We start from the raw sequence: 17,104 nt of genomic DNA on the forward strand, positions 1-17,104 counted from the left end.
CATGTGGCGCAGTGATACCCGAGGTGCTCGCCTGCTGACATTCTTTCTGTGTGGAGAGCGCCCCCCCCTCCCCCCCCCACCACCACCACGTGGGTTCCTGTTTTTGCCCGGCTGACCTATATTTGAGCGGCGACACTCCGTTTTGCAGTCATATTTACAGCGACACACAGAAGGGGGGGGGGAGGGGGAATAAAGATGTTTTCGGCAAATAGACTCTCTTTTAATGTAAGAAAATGACTTGACCTTCTTTCGAAAGGCATCTGTCAGTAAATATAGGTTACATTTCATCCGGTTCACATTTGAACTTCCATACATTCAATATTTCATATTGGAATATCTTTAAAAAGTACAGCAGGTTTAAAATTACGAAGTAGTCAACAATAACACAGTTTATCAAAACTGACTCTTAACACCAACAGAGGTCAATGACAACTGATAGGATATAAATAAAGGATGATAACCAACGAAGTATCACACACACACACACACACACACACACACACACACACACACACACACACACACACACGAGACGTTTTCTCTCCGTGGGAATGGATTGCCTGTGGGGGTTAGCACAGCGTAATGCACGTGTATTCTGATCACAGTAGCTTAAGAAGGTGCCCCCCCCTCCCCCAAAATACAGCAGTTGTCTAAAAGAGTGCACTGGTGGTCATTAAGAGACAGGAACAGAGTTGAGAGTTTCAATTTAACCTTGCGGCAGACCTGGCATTCGAGGTGTTTGGAATCATGGGCGTGTTCTGGAACATGTGAACCGTTGCGTCCAGCATGGCTTAGTGTGATAAAACGTGCACAGTACTTCCTAACCCTGGTCCCAGTGGTCATCTTCAGTATACATTAGCTTAAACTTGAATGACTGAGCTAGGTCTTGCCTGGATTTGGCACGCCACCTACCACACCTTAGGCCTGCCCTTTTCCAGGACGACCATGGCCCTGAATGGAATGTCAGTAGAATTAAACTTAATATTCTATATCTTTCTATATCGCGATAAAGTATTTCAGTCAACATTTTTAGCTAAGGTGCTAGAAACTCTAACTTGATCAGCATACATTTAAGGTGGATCAGCATACATTTAAGGTGGCGACTTTTAAAAGGACCACAGACATCTAAAAAGGGCCTAACCGTAGGATCTACAGTGATCCTGACGCAGAAACGTTCAGCAGGGGGCTGTCCAGCGGCCCACTGAGCATGCCCAGGACCCTCAGCCCGGCCCCTTCCATACTGCAGGGTGGCGTGATTCCGCTCCAAATACTGCACCAGTGTGTTAGCAATGACGACTGCTACTGACTGATAATGCAGATAGGACGTGGCTGGGGTCTAATCTGGCAGAATGCAGAAGGAAGGGGGGGGGGGGGGGGGGGGAGTACGGGAAGGCCCACTCTCAGTGCCACCAGGTTCACCCCTTACTGTGCTGTCCGCTTCTTCATCTCTAGGTGCGTGTGTGGGGTGGGGGGGGTGCAAGAATGTCTTGCATGTGAAAGAAACGGAGAGAGGAGAGGAAAGGCAGGGTGGAGGTGTGGGGGAGGGGGGGGTCACAGCTTAGTCTCGGGCGGAACCAGGCTAGGCATAACGGTCGGCTGGGCCAGCGTGGAGAACCAGGAGGACATGGCAGACTTGGCGGTAACCAGGGCCCCACCCACTGACTGGCCTGCGGACAGACACACACAGGGTCCCGTCAAACCACGTCCCCAACAGGCGCCGATACACCACCTCACAGCCGATAACCAGGGCGGGGCCTCGCTTACCCACAGCCTTTCCCGTCTGCACCACGCTCCGGCTGGTGGTCATCATGGCGTTGCCGATCTTCTTCCCCCGTTCGCTGTTCTGCACGGAGCTGGAAAAAATCAGAATACAGGAAGAGACACATCAGGCGGCCTTCCACAGTCTTCCCAAAAAAAACAACAGCCTGTTGCTTTGTGTGGGCTATATCTCGGCACCACTCAATGATACAATAGCTTGTCCTTCCTAGGATACATGCCTTCAGCCAGGTGTCTCCATCATTAAAATTCCCATAACAAGCTCCCCACAGATTCCCAGCCGTCCAGCCACAGCACTTGGTACCGTGGCCAAGCCCCGAGCCTGAGCTGACATCACCGCTATCCCTAGGGTAGAATCCACAGACCTCCTACCTTGTGGGCAAATCGCCCCCATGGCCCAGACCACCAGCCAAATACCACCCTCATCATGACACTGTTTGCCTGTCCTCGGAAGACACCGAACTGTTGGCCCTGGAAGTGCCTTTCGGGCAGGAAAAAACATATCGGATCCCACTCTACTTGCGGCCACTCATGCCGCGTGATCGGTAATGGAATTAGGGAAGACGCCCGGTACGGGGCATTCCGGGGGAAAGTTCTGGCCAACGGTGGTAGTGGCAGTTCGGGGCAGCCGTACGGTTTCTCTCGCCAGGGCGGGGCTGGGCCTGATGCCAAATGAGCTGGCACACAACAGAAGCGACCTGGCTGCCTTCAGCATGGTACATCAAACGCACACGGTGGCCAGATGACAGCTTCGGCGCCTGGGGTGCCAGGTTCCAGTTGCGTTAAAATGGAGTCAACCCTCATATCAATCACCCCTAAACCGCGATGTAGACAGGTCCAGGCGTGGGCCCTTAACCCTGCGGGAGCTGCTTGCTCTCTCATTCACTCGTTCATCCGAAATCAAAAGTGAAGCCTGCTCCTCTGAGGTCCGTGTAGACGGACAAAAACAGGGAGCGGGACGGGTCCGGACTAAACCTTCTGCAGACCCGCCGGTCGTCCCACCGAGCCTGACCCTGGGAAGCTGACGGCTTAGCGCCCAGACCATTAGACCCGATACCAAAATACTGCTGGAAATTCAACTGTACGTCTGACAATAAATATGCCCATATGAAACAGAGGAGCCTGGAATTTATTAGTAGGTTTTAGTAGCTGTTGTACTTATGACATAACTCAGAAGGAAATGCCCTGTCATCTTTTAAACGGTACCATGTGGCAGGTAGCGCCCAAAGTGTTTTTATACATGTAGCTTATCAAACGTGGATAGAGACAGTGAGCTGGTCCCCCGCCTTGCCTCGACAGATGTGGGAGGATCGAGTCTGGGCCTGGTCATAGAGGACAGGGCCTCCCCTCCACCCCCCAAGCGTGGTCTGCTTCAAAAACAAAAACAAACATGAAGGCCGGCGACAGGATTGGCTGTGGCTGAGGCGGCCTGACGGGAAGCTCTAGGAGAACGAGCCAATCCGTGGGCTTCCTGGTGGGATGCTCCCAGATCGGCTGCAGCTCTGCCCGGCGATACTGATCCGGAAAAAGGGCTCGTGGCCTGACCCAAATAAACACTCGTTCAGAAAAAAATATATATAATAATAACACCTCGGGACGTGGGCAGAGTACAGCGATAGTCCGTCATGTGGCTTTGTTTTGATTCTCCCTGTGTAGGGAAACGTCTCCCAGGCAAGAAATACACACACAGCTCTGCCCTGAAATGTCTCCCGGGCAAGAAATACACACACAGCTCTGCCCTGAAATGTCTCCCAGGCAAGAAATGCACACACAGCTCTGCCCTGAAATGTCTCCCAGGCAAGAAATGCACACACAGCTCTGCCCTGAAATGTCTCCCGGGCAAGAAATGCACACACAGCTCTGCCCTGAAATGTCTCCCGGGCAAGAAATACACACACAGTTCTGCCCTGAAATGTCTCAGAATTAGACAAAATCTGTCTTTATCGTCTCCCAGCAGTGAAGTGAATCAGCCCGATTCCTCACCATAGTGGTGACGTCATCCAGGCAAACTACATAAGTAAGAGAACCACCCCCCCCCCCACCACACACACACACACACACACACACACAGACACCCTGCGAGGGGGCACAGGAAATGTAGCACATATGGTACCCCATTTCCTCCCCCATCACTATCCCCCAGGTCAGTGCCGCAGTCGGGGGTCAGGAAGTCCCCCCCCCCCAACTGAGTGCACTCTGTGTTGCCCGCCTCGCCGGTTTCCATGGATCCTGGCCTCCTCTGTGCTACGGCCCCCTCCCTGGCCCCCCCAGTTCCTTCCTGGCACTGCTGTGTTTTGTTCACCTTCCACTGACACACCACGGCTGCATTCCCTTCATCTGTCTCCAGGAGGCTGCCCGCACCCCCTCTGAAAACGGGGGGCAGCCAGAGACCAGCTTGCCCAGCTAATGGCCCGCGCGCGCCTGAGAACCTGCTTCACTGCTCCCTCGTGTCTCACAAAAGGTCACGAAGTCAATTAAAAAAGAACTGTTTCAAAACAGATGGAAACTGTCAGCATACCTACCACAAACATGCGAATCAGGGAAACTATACCCTCTAGTGTCCAAAGGGTGCATTGCACCTAATCCCAAAAACACGCACACAGAGCAGGCTTTGCTCACAAGCAGTGCAATAAGTCCACAAACAGCTTTGATCAGTTTAATTTCCAGCTTCCTAAGGAAAACGGCAGCCCCGTCCGCGCTCAGGAGCGCCACCTGGGGTTCGGCAGGACAGGTCACCAAGCAGCACGGTCCGGATACCGCCTGCTGAGCCAAGTCAGCAGACACCACGGCAGGGACGGGGGGCACCACGAGTGCTGGGCTGGGACAGCCCTCTCCACAGTCACACTGAATGCAGGGATATCAATAGATGGGGGGGGGGGGGGTTAGCCCCCTGAGGCTACTACCGCAACCCTAGAGGGCCCCCTCTTAATGGGGAGCAATGCTGGTCTGCCAGATAACATTTCCTTCACACGTTCCAGGCTGAAACGTTACCCGCATCATTTTCAAGAATAAAACGTCTATAATTAATTGATGACATGTGAAATAAGAGATGGTTTATATTTATGTCTGGGTGTGTGTGTGTGTGTGTGTGTGTGTGTGTCTGTATGTGTACACTAAGTGACCAAGGCACTTTCTCAGCAGCAACGTTATAGAACTCGTGCTCATATGTGAAAAACAGTACCAGTCAAAAGCCTGGATACACCTACTGAAAATCGTTTGTTTTTCAACGAGGTAACGACCATAAGCACACCCCGAGGTTATGTGAGCACTGTATTATCTTGTGAACTAGGAAGGAGATGGCGTGCTGTGACAGATGACCTGGCCCCCACAATCCCCCGACCTAAAGCCTACGGTGCTGGTTTGTGATGAGTTGGATGAAAAAGTACAAGTAGCCAACTTGTGGAAACTTCAGGATTATCGGAGAAGCATTCCAGGTGGCAACATCTGGAAGCTGCTTGAAGGAATGCCAAAAGTCTGCAATGCTGTCGTCAAAGCAAGAGGGGGCAATTTTGAAGAGTCTAAAATTGCACTATTTGATATGTGATATGGGGGCGGCATGGTGGTGCAGTGGCCTCAAACCACTGGGACCAGGGTTCGAGTCTCCGCCTGGGTTACATGTGTGTGGAGTTTGCATGTTCTCCCCGTGTCGTTGTGGGGTTTCCTCTGAGTACTCCAGTTTCCCCCCACAGTCCAAAGACATGCTGAGGCTGATTGGCGTTGCTACATTTCCCTTAGGTGTGCATGTGTGAGTGCCTGGTGTGCGAGTGTGCCCTGCGATGGGCTGGCCCCCCGTCCAGGGTTGTTCCCTGCCTCGTGCCCGTAGCTTCCGGGATAGGCTCCGGACCCCCCGCGACCCAGAAGGATAAGTGGTTTGGAAAACGGATTGATGGATATGTGATACTTCGTAGCCTCAAGGCCTTGTACTATACGTTAAATAACATAGCTAACAAAGACAAATGCATTAAAAACAGGTGAATCCACACTTTTAACTGAAAAGTTTGGCAAAACTGGAATTTAGCTGAGGATGAGCGAGAATAGTGGCGGTGCCTCTATCATTTCGCTGATAAACAATTCTACTGTAAGTACAGCCACAACAGACACAAGTACAGACACAATGCCTTAAATTTACTCACACCCTGAACACAAAAGATACAGCAGCTGATTGGGAATGTCTGTAACACAGGTCCTGCAATGTCACACTCAGGCAAGAGAACACAAAGATGACCCTTCACCCCGAAAAAGAGTGACTGTCACTACTGCTCTTTGTCACCAGAATGGCAGCAGTCACACATCCTTCGATGCAGGAAACCTGAAAACATCCTTCACCCTCCCCCACCCCCCCCACACACAAATTACTCACTGTGAGAAGCGCAGTTTTACATCGGTGACACTGTAGTGTCCTTGGAAAGGGTGGCTGGGGAAACAGGAAGTCTACATTACTCATCGGCGGCAGGGCCAGAGACTAGACATCTCATGGAAAGCAGGGCTGTTTTGGTTTGTAAGCAGATGTGCAACTCCTTCGCCGGGGGTAAAATGGGGGGAGGGGCACTTCCAGTACAGTAAGGGGCAGATTTGTTGTTTCTGGAGTTTATCCCCCCCAATGTAGTGCCTGTCTGTGGCCAACAGGGGGCCCCAATACACACTTATTTAATATTTAGTGCAGTGCCTGTCTGTGGATGACAGCGGGCCCCCAAACCTCATACAAACGTGTGTTCTGAACTCCGCCATTGTGTTTGAGATGCTCACAGTCTTGGGCACGGTTCTACTGTACAGCAGCAGCATCAGGGGGCTGCACTCACCCAACGGCGACCTCTGACATGGCCTCGTGTGGATTGCTGTGCCAGACCCTGTAGTTATGGGTGACTTTCCAGGCGGAGACGAAGGGGGCGCCGTAGTCGGCCATGAGCTTCTCGTTATCTGTGGAGGTGGGGACAGCATAGGAAGACCTTCAGCCTGTGACTCAGCCCCGTCTCTGGGGGCGGAGCCGGCGGCAGCCCCTCCCCCGTACCTTGCTGCAGCGAGGTGGCGAGCAGCGAGTGGATGTAGAGCCCGAACTGGGCGCGGATCCACTCGTCGCCGCCCTCCCAGCCGGTGCCGTCCAGAAAGACGTCCTGCCGGTTCTCCGTCACGTGCTTCACCAGGTAGTCGGCGAAGCGCAGGTCTGCCGTCGACAGGCTCACCAGCCGCCGCAGCTCGGGGTCCTGGATGAGGATGCGGGCCTCCTCCACCTGCCGGAGATGAAGTCCCCCCCCTGTGAGAGACTCCGTTACCACCCCCCCAAAAGGGTGAAGCCATGCATCGGTTATGGAGGTCGGGCTTCTGCGGTGGGGGCCTGTCTGATGGGTTACTACCAAGGGAATAGGAGTGAGCTTGATACTGGGGGGGGGGCACAACTTAATAATGTAAATACAAAGGTACATGTATGGGGGGGCAAACAGGGGCCAAACCCCCCAAATATTTAATTTGAATTCATTCATCCCCCCCAAAAAAATAGACCTTTCACATTGTTGTGTGCCCCCCCCTACAATTTCGCTCTCCTACACCAGTGTAGATGAACAAAGTCAAATTAAGTATTGGGAGGTACACGTCCACCCCAGTTCCTATACCTAATGTCAATAGCTGATTGTGGTAATTGTGAATATAAAGCCATTTAGTTCGTATCTTGTTGACACGGACATATTTGGACACGTGCACATGAATCAGCGAGGAAACCGTGTGACTCACTTCAACCACGGCATCGCTCAGATGCCTCTGCTGGCGGAACAGCACGTTGGTCGCCCCGGCGACGAAGCCACGCACCGTCACGTCCGACAGCAGGTGGTGCTGTTGCAGAGCCATGTAAGGCAGACACAGGTAACCCTGGCGACGCACAGAGTCACTGAGGTGAAGTGTTGGGGGTGGTACATACAGGTATCATTTATTTCAGATTTAAGGGACAGGGTTATTTAACTTCCCGGCTTAGCCCATGTTTATACAGCAAATCCAGCACTTCATGGCGCAAACAGGTCACACCCAGAATAAAGAGCATGTGATGATTTCATAACAGCAACACATTTCATTTCCCGGCCTCACTGGAACACTTAGAGCATTCAAAAGTCAACCACATTTGGCACGGCGATGACACAGCAAGTCACCTGCTCATCCGAGGCTAAAGGCTAAATGTGCTTTAACTCATAGCTGGAGGAAATGGGTGACGACAGGGACGTGTGTGTGCGTGTGTGTGTGTGTGTGTGTGTGTGTGTGTGTGTGTGTGGGTGGGTGGGTGGGTGGGTGGAGATGGGGGGGGGCTCCCACTCCTGAGTGCTCCTTTTCATATTTTAACCAGGGGTACCCATCCACTGGCAAATTTTACTGGTTGACCTGCCCCTTGAAAAGTCTCTGCACGGCCCTGATGAGGACAGAGGCCCATGTGCCCTGCGGGCGGGGAGGCGGGAGGTACCTTGGTGAAGATGGCAAGAGGCTGGCCGTACTGGTCTTCCTGGAGGCCCGACACAATGCCCTGGTCCGGGGCGGCCTGTCCGCCGCTCGGCTGCGGCTGCACCGTGATGGCCGAGCCCGACTCGCCGTCTGTCACTTCCCCCACCGCCGCCTCCACAGGGCTTCGGTCTTCCAGCACCCCGGGGTCCAGCGTCTCCCAGTCACTCTCCGATGACACGGGGGACGACCGAGATGGCAGCTTCAGGTGCTGCTTCTCTGCTTGCTCTGGGGCAGCTTCAGGCACGGGGACGCCCATTTCTTCTGAATCCTCCAGCGGCTCCTGGGGGGTGCCGTCAACGTCCGTGACGGACACAGAGATGAACTCCTCGGGGGCGGGGGGAGCCGTCACGGGGGCGGGGTCCTCGGACACGCTCCCCCTCGGCCGATAGTGGGAGGAGTCTGCCAGGCCGTGTTCGATCATCCCTGCGGGTGAGGAAGCCGCAATGAAGCCTGTCGCTCCCAACACCAGCCACTGATCCATCAAAAGTACCTCCAATTATTTACCTTTTTCATTTAATTTTTTTAGCAGTGAGTTTTATCGACAGTGATGCACATTTTTTTGAGGAAGCAGGGCCAGACGGTCCCTGGAGCAGCCGGAGTTAAGGGCCTCGCTCAGGGGGCCCGATGGTGACATCACTCTGCTGACCCTGGGATCTGAACTGGCAACCTTCCGATCACAGACACAGCATCCTAACCCACTGAGCTACACAGTGCCCCCTCTTATCAAGGCGGGTCATGACAGAGGACTGAACATCAACCACAAGGTGGATGTTCTTACAGGGAGGAGCAAGATCCTCACATTAGAAAATCAAGCTAGAATCACACAACCTATTCTATTGCCCTTCCATAAAATGTTGTCTTTTCTGGATAACGAATAAGGAAAATAAGCAATTAATCTACAGAAGAAGATGCCAATCTTTGAGAAAAGACGACTATTTACCGGGAAAGAGTGACAGGATGGTCATTAGTGCCTCCACAAGTCTGCTGACTGGTGACACGTAGAAGAGGACCTAGAGGAGACCATGAACAGCGGGGGGAGTAGGCTCGTTATTTCAGCGATGCCGTAACCACATGTGACATCGGACGAACACGCAGTCGCGCTCCCGATCTTACCTTCCTCTCCAGCAGGATCAGTTTGAAGAGGATGAGGATCTGTGCAGAGAGAGGATCAAAAGCTCATCATGTCAGAACACGTACGAAGATGGCCGCCCCTTCTATCACCCCTGTCAATAAGATCAGGCATTTTATCTATTCTGAGGTTACCTTGTGCCGAAAGCGGAGTATCAAATCCCTCGAAGACATGCCTAGAAAGTAAACAAAGCATCGAAATATCAGTTCACTTCCAGTTTCCATCCGGGGGGGTGGATGCTGTCGAGGCGGTAATCTGGCAACCGGCACCTCATCGCTGTAAAAAGGCGTACGACCCGTAAGTCACTCTGTATGAAAGAATCGTGATCAGCACCGAGTACCAACATTTCAAATGAACAAATCTTTAATACCGATAAAAGAGAAAATGGCAGCTTCTACTGTCTTTCTAGAGAAAAGCAATGTAAACAATGTTTATAAGTGGCGCTGTGAATTTTTATAAGCAGTAAGGTGAGTATTCAAAAGCAGAATTATGAGGTTTTCTTTACAGCAGAACTAAAAGGGTTTATAAGCTGTTTTATGAGTAGTATGTTTATAAGCTGTACCATGGTCAGAGATGGCGTGTCACTGAGGATTTGAGCAGAAACATTAGAGATTAACTTTGAATAGTGGGGAATTCCCTGGGATCCAAGCCCACTCAATAGGAGTAGGAAGATGGAGTATGTGTCCCACTGACTCAAGAGCAGCTGCCGGTGGCGGCCAGCAGAGGGCGCTGTGTGGACGTCTTACCCAGGTAGACCTGAGAGCCCTCTGGGACGGTGCCAGGCAGAGAACCATTCATGTGCTCATACAGCTCCTGCGGAGCGAGGGAAGGAGAAGGAGAGAGAAAATATATTCGGAAGATTCCCACTGGTCCCTCGTTCTTCGTCAGGAGCAGGTGACCGTGTGCCGGCAGGCTGAGGCCAACGCTGCAGTCACACATCACGGTGCCCCGGCACTCACCTTCAGGATGGATATCTGCGAGAAATCCTTCTCCTCGAAGTAGGCGTGTGTGATGAGCTGCAGCTTGGCTTGGAGCAGGCCGTACAGGGGCTGGGGGGCGGGGGGGGGGGGTAAGAGCCTGCGGTCACTTCAGAGCAAGAAGCACCACAATGCCACACAATGCCACAGAGTTTCCCTCCTGGGCTGGAGCCCCGCGCCGACTACTGAGCAGGGTAATTATCGAACGAAAACTGAAGGAAAACGTCAAACGGAAATAATAGAGTAAAATACTGAGACAGAACTATTAATACTGCGTCAAATATTTTTAAGAACTCAAATACTTCCCGTTTTCAATACTATTTAAAGAAATAATCTGTTTATTTTTAATGACCATTAATATCATCTGCAGAATGTTTTGTCCATTGTGAGGACTTCAGCACATAATGCACACAGTATTCATGTAGGATTCTCTAAAGATCAGACACATAAAACAGTTCTACAACTTTCAGTCTCCCCCTAGAAATTAAGTTACTAAAACTTAAACTGAAATATGAACACTAAATATCTTTAAAATAAGAAAACTTATAATAACTAATAAAACTACACTGAAAGCTAACATTAAACTATTTCAAATGGAAAATAATAATATCAAATTAAAAACTAAGAAAAAAAATCTGAATTGTACCCCCCCCCCCCCATTGTAATAGCACTACTGAGGAGTGATGGGGGGGTATTTCTTTTAAAGCAGACAGAGGAGCGGTCAGGCGGCCGTGACTCACCACCCTGCTCAGGACGCACACGCTCTTCTGCACCGTTTCCCTGGTGACGTCAGCCTGCCGGACCTTCAGCGCCTGGGGGGGTGGGAGCGGGGAGGGAGGTGACTATCGCAACCGAGCGGCCTGCAGGCAGGGTGCCCCTGGGGTCGCAAACCCACACCCACCGCTTACGGCAAGAGCATGAATAAAACACGCAGTTTAGGGAAGGATGTGGAAGCGAGAATTTCCGCCCACGGCACGGACGGCGTGGAGATTTACTCGCCCCCCCCTCCCCCGTCACGCATCTCGTCGTCCACGGCAACTGGGCGAAAAGCCAGCTTTCCTTTCTGTTACCGTAAAAGGACGTTCTGCCCTGTCGACCGGGCACGTCGTTGGTAACCATGGCTACAGATTCAGAACTTGGGCTCAAGATTTACGGCTAAATACTTTACAAGTATCGGCAGGGGGGGGGGGGTAAGTCACACCCCGCACCAGCGACACCCTAACCCTCATGCCGGCATCCCTTATCATTCGGGGGGAAAGAAAAACAAGGCAAAGCAAAACAAAACATGTTCCACGTGTTTAAAGGCGGCACAGAGAGGAATTGTTCCGACATAGCGAGGCGTGAACGCAAAAGCCTTGCGGCGTGTCAGTCTTACCTTGGCCTCTATCTGCCGGTAGCAGGAAACGGCATATACACACTTCATGTCTCCGTTCAGGGGGGGCAGGTGGAAGTAGATGGTGTCTGGGAGAGAGAAGAACACATGTTCAAAAGAATGCTGGCGTGCCAGTCAGACAGAGCGGACAAGGTAACACACAACCGACCCCATTCTGGTTCAGTATGTCACTCAAGGGTTCAACAGCAGCTTTTACTTATTTCATGCAGGCAGAGCTTACAATCTAACACACAGCCAATCCCATTTGTGTTTAATGCTACTCAGTGGTTCAAGAGCAGGTTCTGTTTAGGTGATGGTTTCATCTAAAAGCAGAGAGAGTGTACAATCTAATGCACAACCAAACCCATCCTGGTGAAATATATTACTCAAGGGTTCAACGGCAGATTTCTGTTTTTCACTTTCTCTATCCGTATTTAGTCCCTTAACCAGCATGCCACCTGATGGCCATATCACCGTGACCCTTTGGAGCAGGGGTCTCCAACTCCGGTCCTGGAGAGCTACTATCCAGTAGGTTTTCTGTCCCACTTGGCTTCTGATGAGCCACACCTGTTCCTCAGTGTTCCACACTCATAACTGAATAGGCGGGAATCCTGCAGTATACATGCACAGTTTAAGTTAAAAAGAAGCCATCTCAGCTCAGTAGGCCAGTCATAAAAGCACACGGGTTTGTGTCGTGCTTAAAGGGACAGAGGTAACAATCGCCAATCGCGGGCCGAGCATTCCGTACTATTAAAGACACGCATACACACACACACGGCATGGTGATATCATATGACAGGAATGCTTAGAACAAGGGACAGGGGGACCATACCATAATTACAAAAGCGTAGGGGGGTAACTGAAAGTGTAATGCCGAATGAGCGTCTAAGGCAATCTTATGGGAAGAACTAGGTTCAGTCAATAGCTGTTCATATAGTGATAGGAATAAAATTGGATACACACACACACACACACACACACACACACACACACGCATACGGTACCAGTCAAAAGTGGGGACATGCAAAGCCGCCTACAAAGCAGAGTGATAGTGTTGCATCACATAAGCATAGAGATGGTTTGGGAGGAGTTTCACCAGAGAGTGATGGAAAAGTGGCCAATGAGAGCTCAGCATATATGTGGGACCTCCTTCAGGACGGCTGGAAAAGCATCCCAGGAGGCACCTCATGAGACTGGTGTAGAGGAGACAGTAGGGTCAGTCAGTACCTGGAGCAATTGGGGTTAAGGGCCTCACTCAAGGGCCCAATGGTGGGATCATACTGCCAACCGTGGGATTTGAATCGTCCCACAAAGCTTTCCCCCCTCCCACACATCAAAGTTTTGAATACTTTTTTGGTCAGTGCATAATTCCGTAAATGTTATTTTAGTGTTGATGATGTCATTGTAATTATTTAAAATGTTTATATGTACTGTTATCTACCTTTCTGTAAGTAGGTGTGTCCAAACTTTTGATTGGCACTGTGTATGTGTGTCTAACTATCCTGACCCCCGCAGACGCAGTCCCCTCTCCGCCCCCCGCAGACGCAGTCCCCTCTCCGCCCCCCGCAGACGCAGTCCCCTCTCCGCCCCCCGCAGACGCAGTCCCCGCTCCGCCCCCCGCAGACGCAGTCCCCGCTCCGCCCCCTTATCTCCCGCAGACGCAGTCCCCGCTCCGCCCCCTTATCTCCCGCAGACGCAGTCCCCGCTCCGCCCCCTGACCTCCCGCAGACGCAGTCCCCTCTCCGCCCCCCGCGGACGCAGTCCCCGCTCCGCCCCCTGACCCCCGCGGACGCAGTCCCCGCTCCGCCCCCTGACCCCCGCGGACGCAGTCCCCTCTCCGCCCCCCGCAGACGCAGTCCCCGCTCCGCCCCCTGACCTCCCGCAGACGCAGTCCCCGCTCCGCCCCCTGACCTCCCGCAGACGCAGTCCCCTCTCCGCCCCCCGCGGACGCAGTCCCCGCTCCGCCCCCTGACCCCCGCGGACGCAGTCCCCGCTCCGCCCCCTGACCCCCTCGGACGCAGTCCCCTCTCCGCCCCCCGCAGACGCAGTCCCCGCTCCGCCCCCTGACCCCCCGCAGACGCAGTCCCCGCTCCGCCCCCTGACCTCCCGCAGACGCAGTCCCCGCTCCGCCCCCTGACCTCCCGCGGACGTAGTCCACTGTGACTGAGATAAAGAGCCTTGAAGGCCAGACTCGAGACACCAAAGAAAAAAGGCGGGAATCTGGAGGTCGGCCCACCTTCTTGGTAGTTGTGGGCTCCATCGGGTAACGCCAAGAAGGGCAGGTACTTCCACTCCTGAGGGAGTAAGCTGCTGTCATGGCCCTCCTCGGGGAGGAGAGGGGGGTAGGAGAACTCCACCTGGGGGGAGGGGGAGGCACCAGAATGAGAGCGGGAGGGAGAGAGAGAGAAGTAAGGGAGTCCAAAGTCAGCACCATGCGGTCGAGTCACACAGTGGAGCACTTGACCCAGCAGGATATGAAAGCAACAAGAAGGTTTGCTTTCACAACACTGGCTGAACACATCATACAGGCACTGTGGAGAGGCAGCTTTACGCAGCTCATCCAGGACCAGGGCTGCCATCTTTGGTCAGCAGAATGCAGTGAGATTTTCAATTCCAGACAAGTCTGCACACACATTTATATGTATGAAAAGTTTTACTACCTTGTAAATAATCTGCAGGGTGTGCAAACTACCCCAACACTTTTGATGCAGCTAATTTTAGGTTTATAATGGAATAATATAAATATGCCGTAAGATTGCTTGTGTGAACGTGAACGTTTGAAAGTGTGAATGTCACGCCAGATGCGTGAGATCTGGCAGCCCGGGTGACATTCGTTATTCGTTATCTGCTCCTCATCCTACAAAGTGAGCTGCCTCATCCCCATCTCATCCTCTACCAGATGGACTTTGGGGAAAGTCGCACCTCCAATACACCCGTCCAGCTCTCATGGGCGCCTCAATGGCGTGACTTTTTACAAACTCCCTCCTCAGTATTTCCAGCTCCGCATGTATAAATAATAAAGGTCAAGCCGGACCGAGAGCACCAGCAGGAATTATTAAAGAGCTCTTCAGGGTCCGTGACCGTGGAAATCAGCACAAATATTCACGCCGGAACGCATTTTCGCCAACCTGATGTTAACTAGGGCATTGTGGGAAATGTGGGTCTCGCCGTTCGGCAGTTAATGAACAGGCTCCACTTCACAGGTTCAAGCAGTTCAATACAGTGAATGCAGTAACACTGCCAGTAACTGTGAAAGTGACCTTAAGCAGGTGATTCCACCCCACAGGGTGAGCAGTGGACACAACACACTCCCCATGCAGATGTGGCCACGCCAAGTTCTCTGTCACATAAAACAAATTTAGGGGGGATCTTCCCCTCCCCATACAAGCCACGATGGAGCCTACACTTCCATCAGCGACAGGTGGAAGGTAGGCAGGGGAACCTTATCAGGAGCAGGAGGGAGACCAGCAGTCCCTCTCAGGTGACACTCAGCACACGCTCTTCTCCATGACAGGAATTGCGTTACCTGGAACAAAACCACCCCCATGTATTGCAGTCCCAGTGGGGACTTGGGCTGTTTCACATTGAAGCAGCTTCACCAGCCCAACTTTCCCCCTGCTGGTGGGAGTCCACCTGAGACTGCTGGAATCTCTCCCGGGAACTGAAGATCCCATCTCATTTGAATGACTGACAGATGGCGAGTGGCGCTGAGGCGAAACAGATCTGGGGCTGAATGGCTGCCGATTATCGCGGCATCTGCGTTGCATAATGACCATAACATTTGTCAGGTGCAAATGCTCCATTCTCACTCGGCTTGAAACCGGATCTAAGATCATCGTGTTTAAGTGCTCTGCTCTTCAGTCAATTCTTGGTTGCATTCAACGGGCCAGCGGCTCACATTCAGTCAGCATTTTACCCGGATATATTACTAGAGAGACTTTTGCGGGCTTTCCCCATGCAGAAGACAACAGGATGTCTCGACAAGCAGGCAACACGGTAGCCAGCTCCAAGCCTAAAAGTTACAAAACCCTAAGCTAACCCTAAATTACCCCAGACTCCTTTCGCTCATTGCCTGCACCCTGAAATTCAAGATGCCGTTCAGTCTCTCTCGCTCTCTGACACGCCATCCATTCTTTATGAGGTGTGAGTGAAATCCTCCCATCTTTCTCGTTTGAGTCGTTCTCACATCTCCCCAGTTCCTCTTGCCTGACAGGGTTTGCTTCTGTCTGTCATCATTACGCCGACATGCTCCTGTTTACCCCTAAGTACTCATATGGCTGGAAGGTATTTGGAAACATTACAGTCCGCATTTCAAGTTACAATGCAAACAAAACAAAGTTACGTAATCATTTCGATTACTAACGAAAACCATGTTTATTTTGCGTCTTCGTTTGCTTATTAATGCTGATTTTCTGCAGATGTTCCAATGGGAAAAGAGGTTCCTGTACAGTTGTCGCGCTTATTTCTCTACGCCTTCGGTAGCTATAATGGGCCAGGTTCCTGTAGAGTCATTTATCCGATTTAACGTTGCTTTCAGCCCATGCACAGTGTCTGCCATCCTCACCTCTCATCCGCCTGTTTTACAGTCTAATATTTTCCCGCGTTATTGTCTCGTTAAATAAAATAAACAGGGCTGCTGATATCTGGATGGACTTTGATAAAGCTCAGAACATCCCTCATCTCGAACTCCCCGGCAGCCGAAGCCCAGGTCCTACCCCCACGATCTCACCTGACAGCCCTTCTTGTGATGAAATCCAACCACCACAATATGAAGTACGGGTCCCTTGGTTTCCTCTTTGCTCTGCGCCTCCATGACCCCTGCTTAGGTAGCGATGTTTTGTATATATATGCGTGTGCGTTTTATTGCTGCTTTCTGGCCTGCGGGATCAGTTCATACGCAGAGCGGCACTAACCCGTTGGCTGCCCGTGACAGCAGCCCCAAGCAGCGGGACTCCGCTTCCGCTCCGCCTGACTGAAGCCCCCTGACGTCAGCGGCAGAGACGTCTCCAGGAGCAGCACCACCGTCCGGCCACTTGTGAAAGTTATGGTGAAAACAAGTTGTGTAAATGACTGCTATGTAAACAGCACGCAGGGTTTGCTTTCGATTTACAAAAACCTCCGCGTTTCCCGCTTAAAATTAAACAGTAACCATACATAGTTTATTCAGATTTTTGTCTGTTCATTTGCCTCAAAAGTGGAATAGTCATTGCAGGTCACCGTTGTGCCCTATAATAGTAAAACAAATGTAAGGTTCAGCTTGGTGCGGTGATAGACACACACAATACAACTCAATGAAGTAGAATTCCCGCAATGATCGATTATTGTTGTCTAACTCGAAGGGTGCTTTTCTTCGATCGATAGCACGCCTTACTA

General features: G+C 51.9%; 1 protein-coding gene across 4 annotated transcripts; it reads right to left on the bottom strand.

Annotated features, from left to right (window-relative positions):
• Window positions 1-196: 196 nt before the first annotated feature.
• On the bottom strand, window positions 197-17,104 carry LOC111850883 (late secretory pathway protein AVL9 homolog). 4 transcript variants are annotated; one of them, XM_023825246.2, is made up of 17 exons: window positions 17,012-17,104; window positions 16,461-16,763; window positions 13,968-14,088; window positions 11,735-11,820; window positions 11,100-11,171; window positions 10,342-10,431; window positions 10,129-10,195; window positions 9,517-9,557; window positions 9,367-9,405; window positions 9,194-9,263; window positions 8,216-8,676; window positions 7,501-7,635; window positions 6,785-7,004; window positions 6,576-6,693; window positions 6,137-6,190; window positions 1,765-1,853; window positions 197-1,667 (listed from the first exon to the last, which is right to left on the bottom strand). In XM_023825246.2, the coding sequence occupies exons 2-17, from the start codon at window positions 16,542-16,544 to the stop codon at window positions 1,552-1,554; spliced, it is 1,863 nt and encodes a 620-aa protein (XP_023681014.2). In that variant the 5' UTR covers window positions 16,545-16,763; window positions 17,012-17,104; the 3' UTR covers window positions 197-1,551. The 4 variants fall into 4 exon arrangements, with proteins under 4 accessions (XP_023681014.2, XP_023681012.2, XP_023681016.2 ...); XM_023825244.2 differs by having other exon boundaries at window positions 16,886-17,019; XM_023825248.2 differs by having other exon boundaries at window positions 16,645-17,019.

Source organism: Paramormyrops kingsleyae, chromosome 4 (assembly GCF_048594095.1).
Source record: "Paramormyrops kingsleyae isolate MSU_618 chromosome 4, PKINGS_0.4, whole genome shotgun sequence".
Taxonomy (NCBI): domain Eukaryota; kingdom Metazoa; phylum Chordata; class Actinopteri; order Osteoglossiformes; family Mormyridae; genus Paramormyrops; species Paramormyrops kingsleyae.

What these genes read in the sequence shown, in the direction of transcription:
- LOC111850883 (XM_023825246.2), bottom strand. Translation starts at nt 16,544, where the DNA reads ATGGAGGCGCAGAGCAAAGAGGAAACCAAGGGACCCGTACTTCATATT. An exon ending in CGCAGATATCCATCCTGAAG is followed by an intron (nt 10,196 to 10,341) that starts GTGAGTGCCGGG and finishes CTCGCTCCGCAG; the next exon opens with GAGCTGTATGAGCACATGAA. An exon ending in TACTCCGCTTTCGGCACAAG is followed by an intron (nt 9,406 to 9,516) that starts GTAACCTCAGAA and finishes CTCTCTGCACAG; the next exon opens with ATCCTCATCCTCTTCAAACT.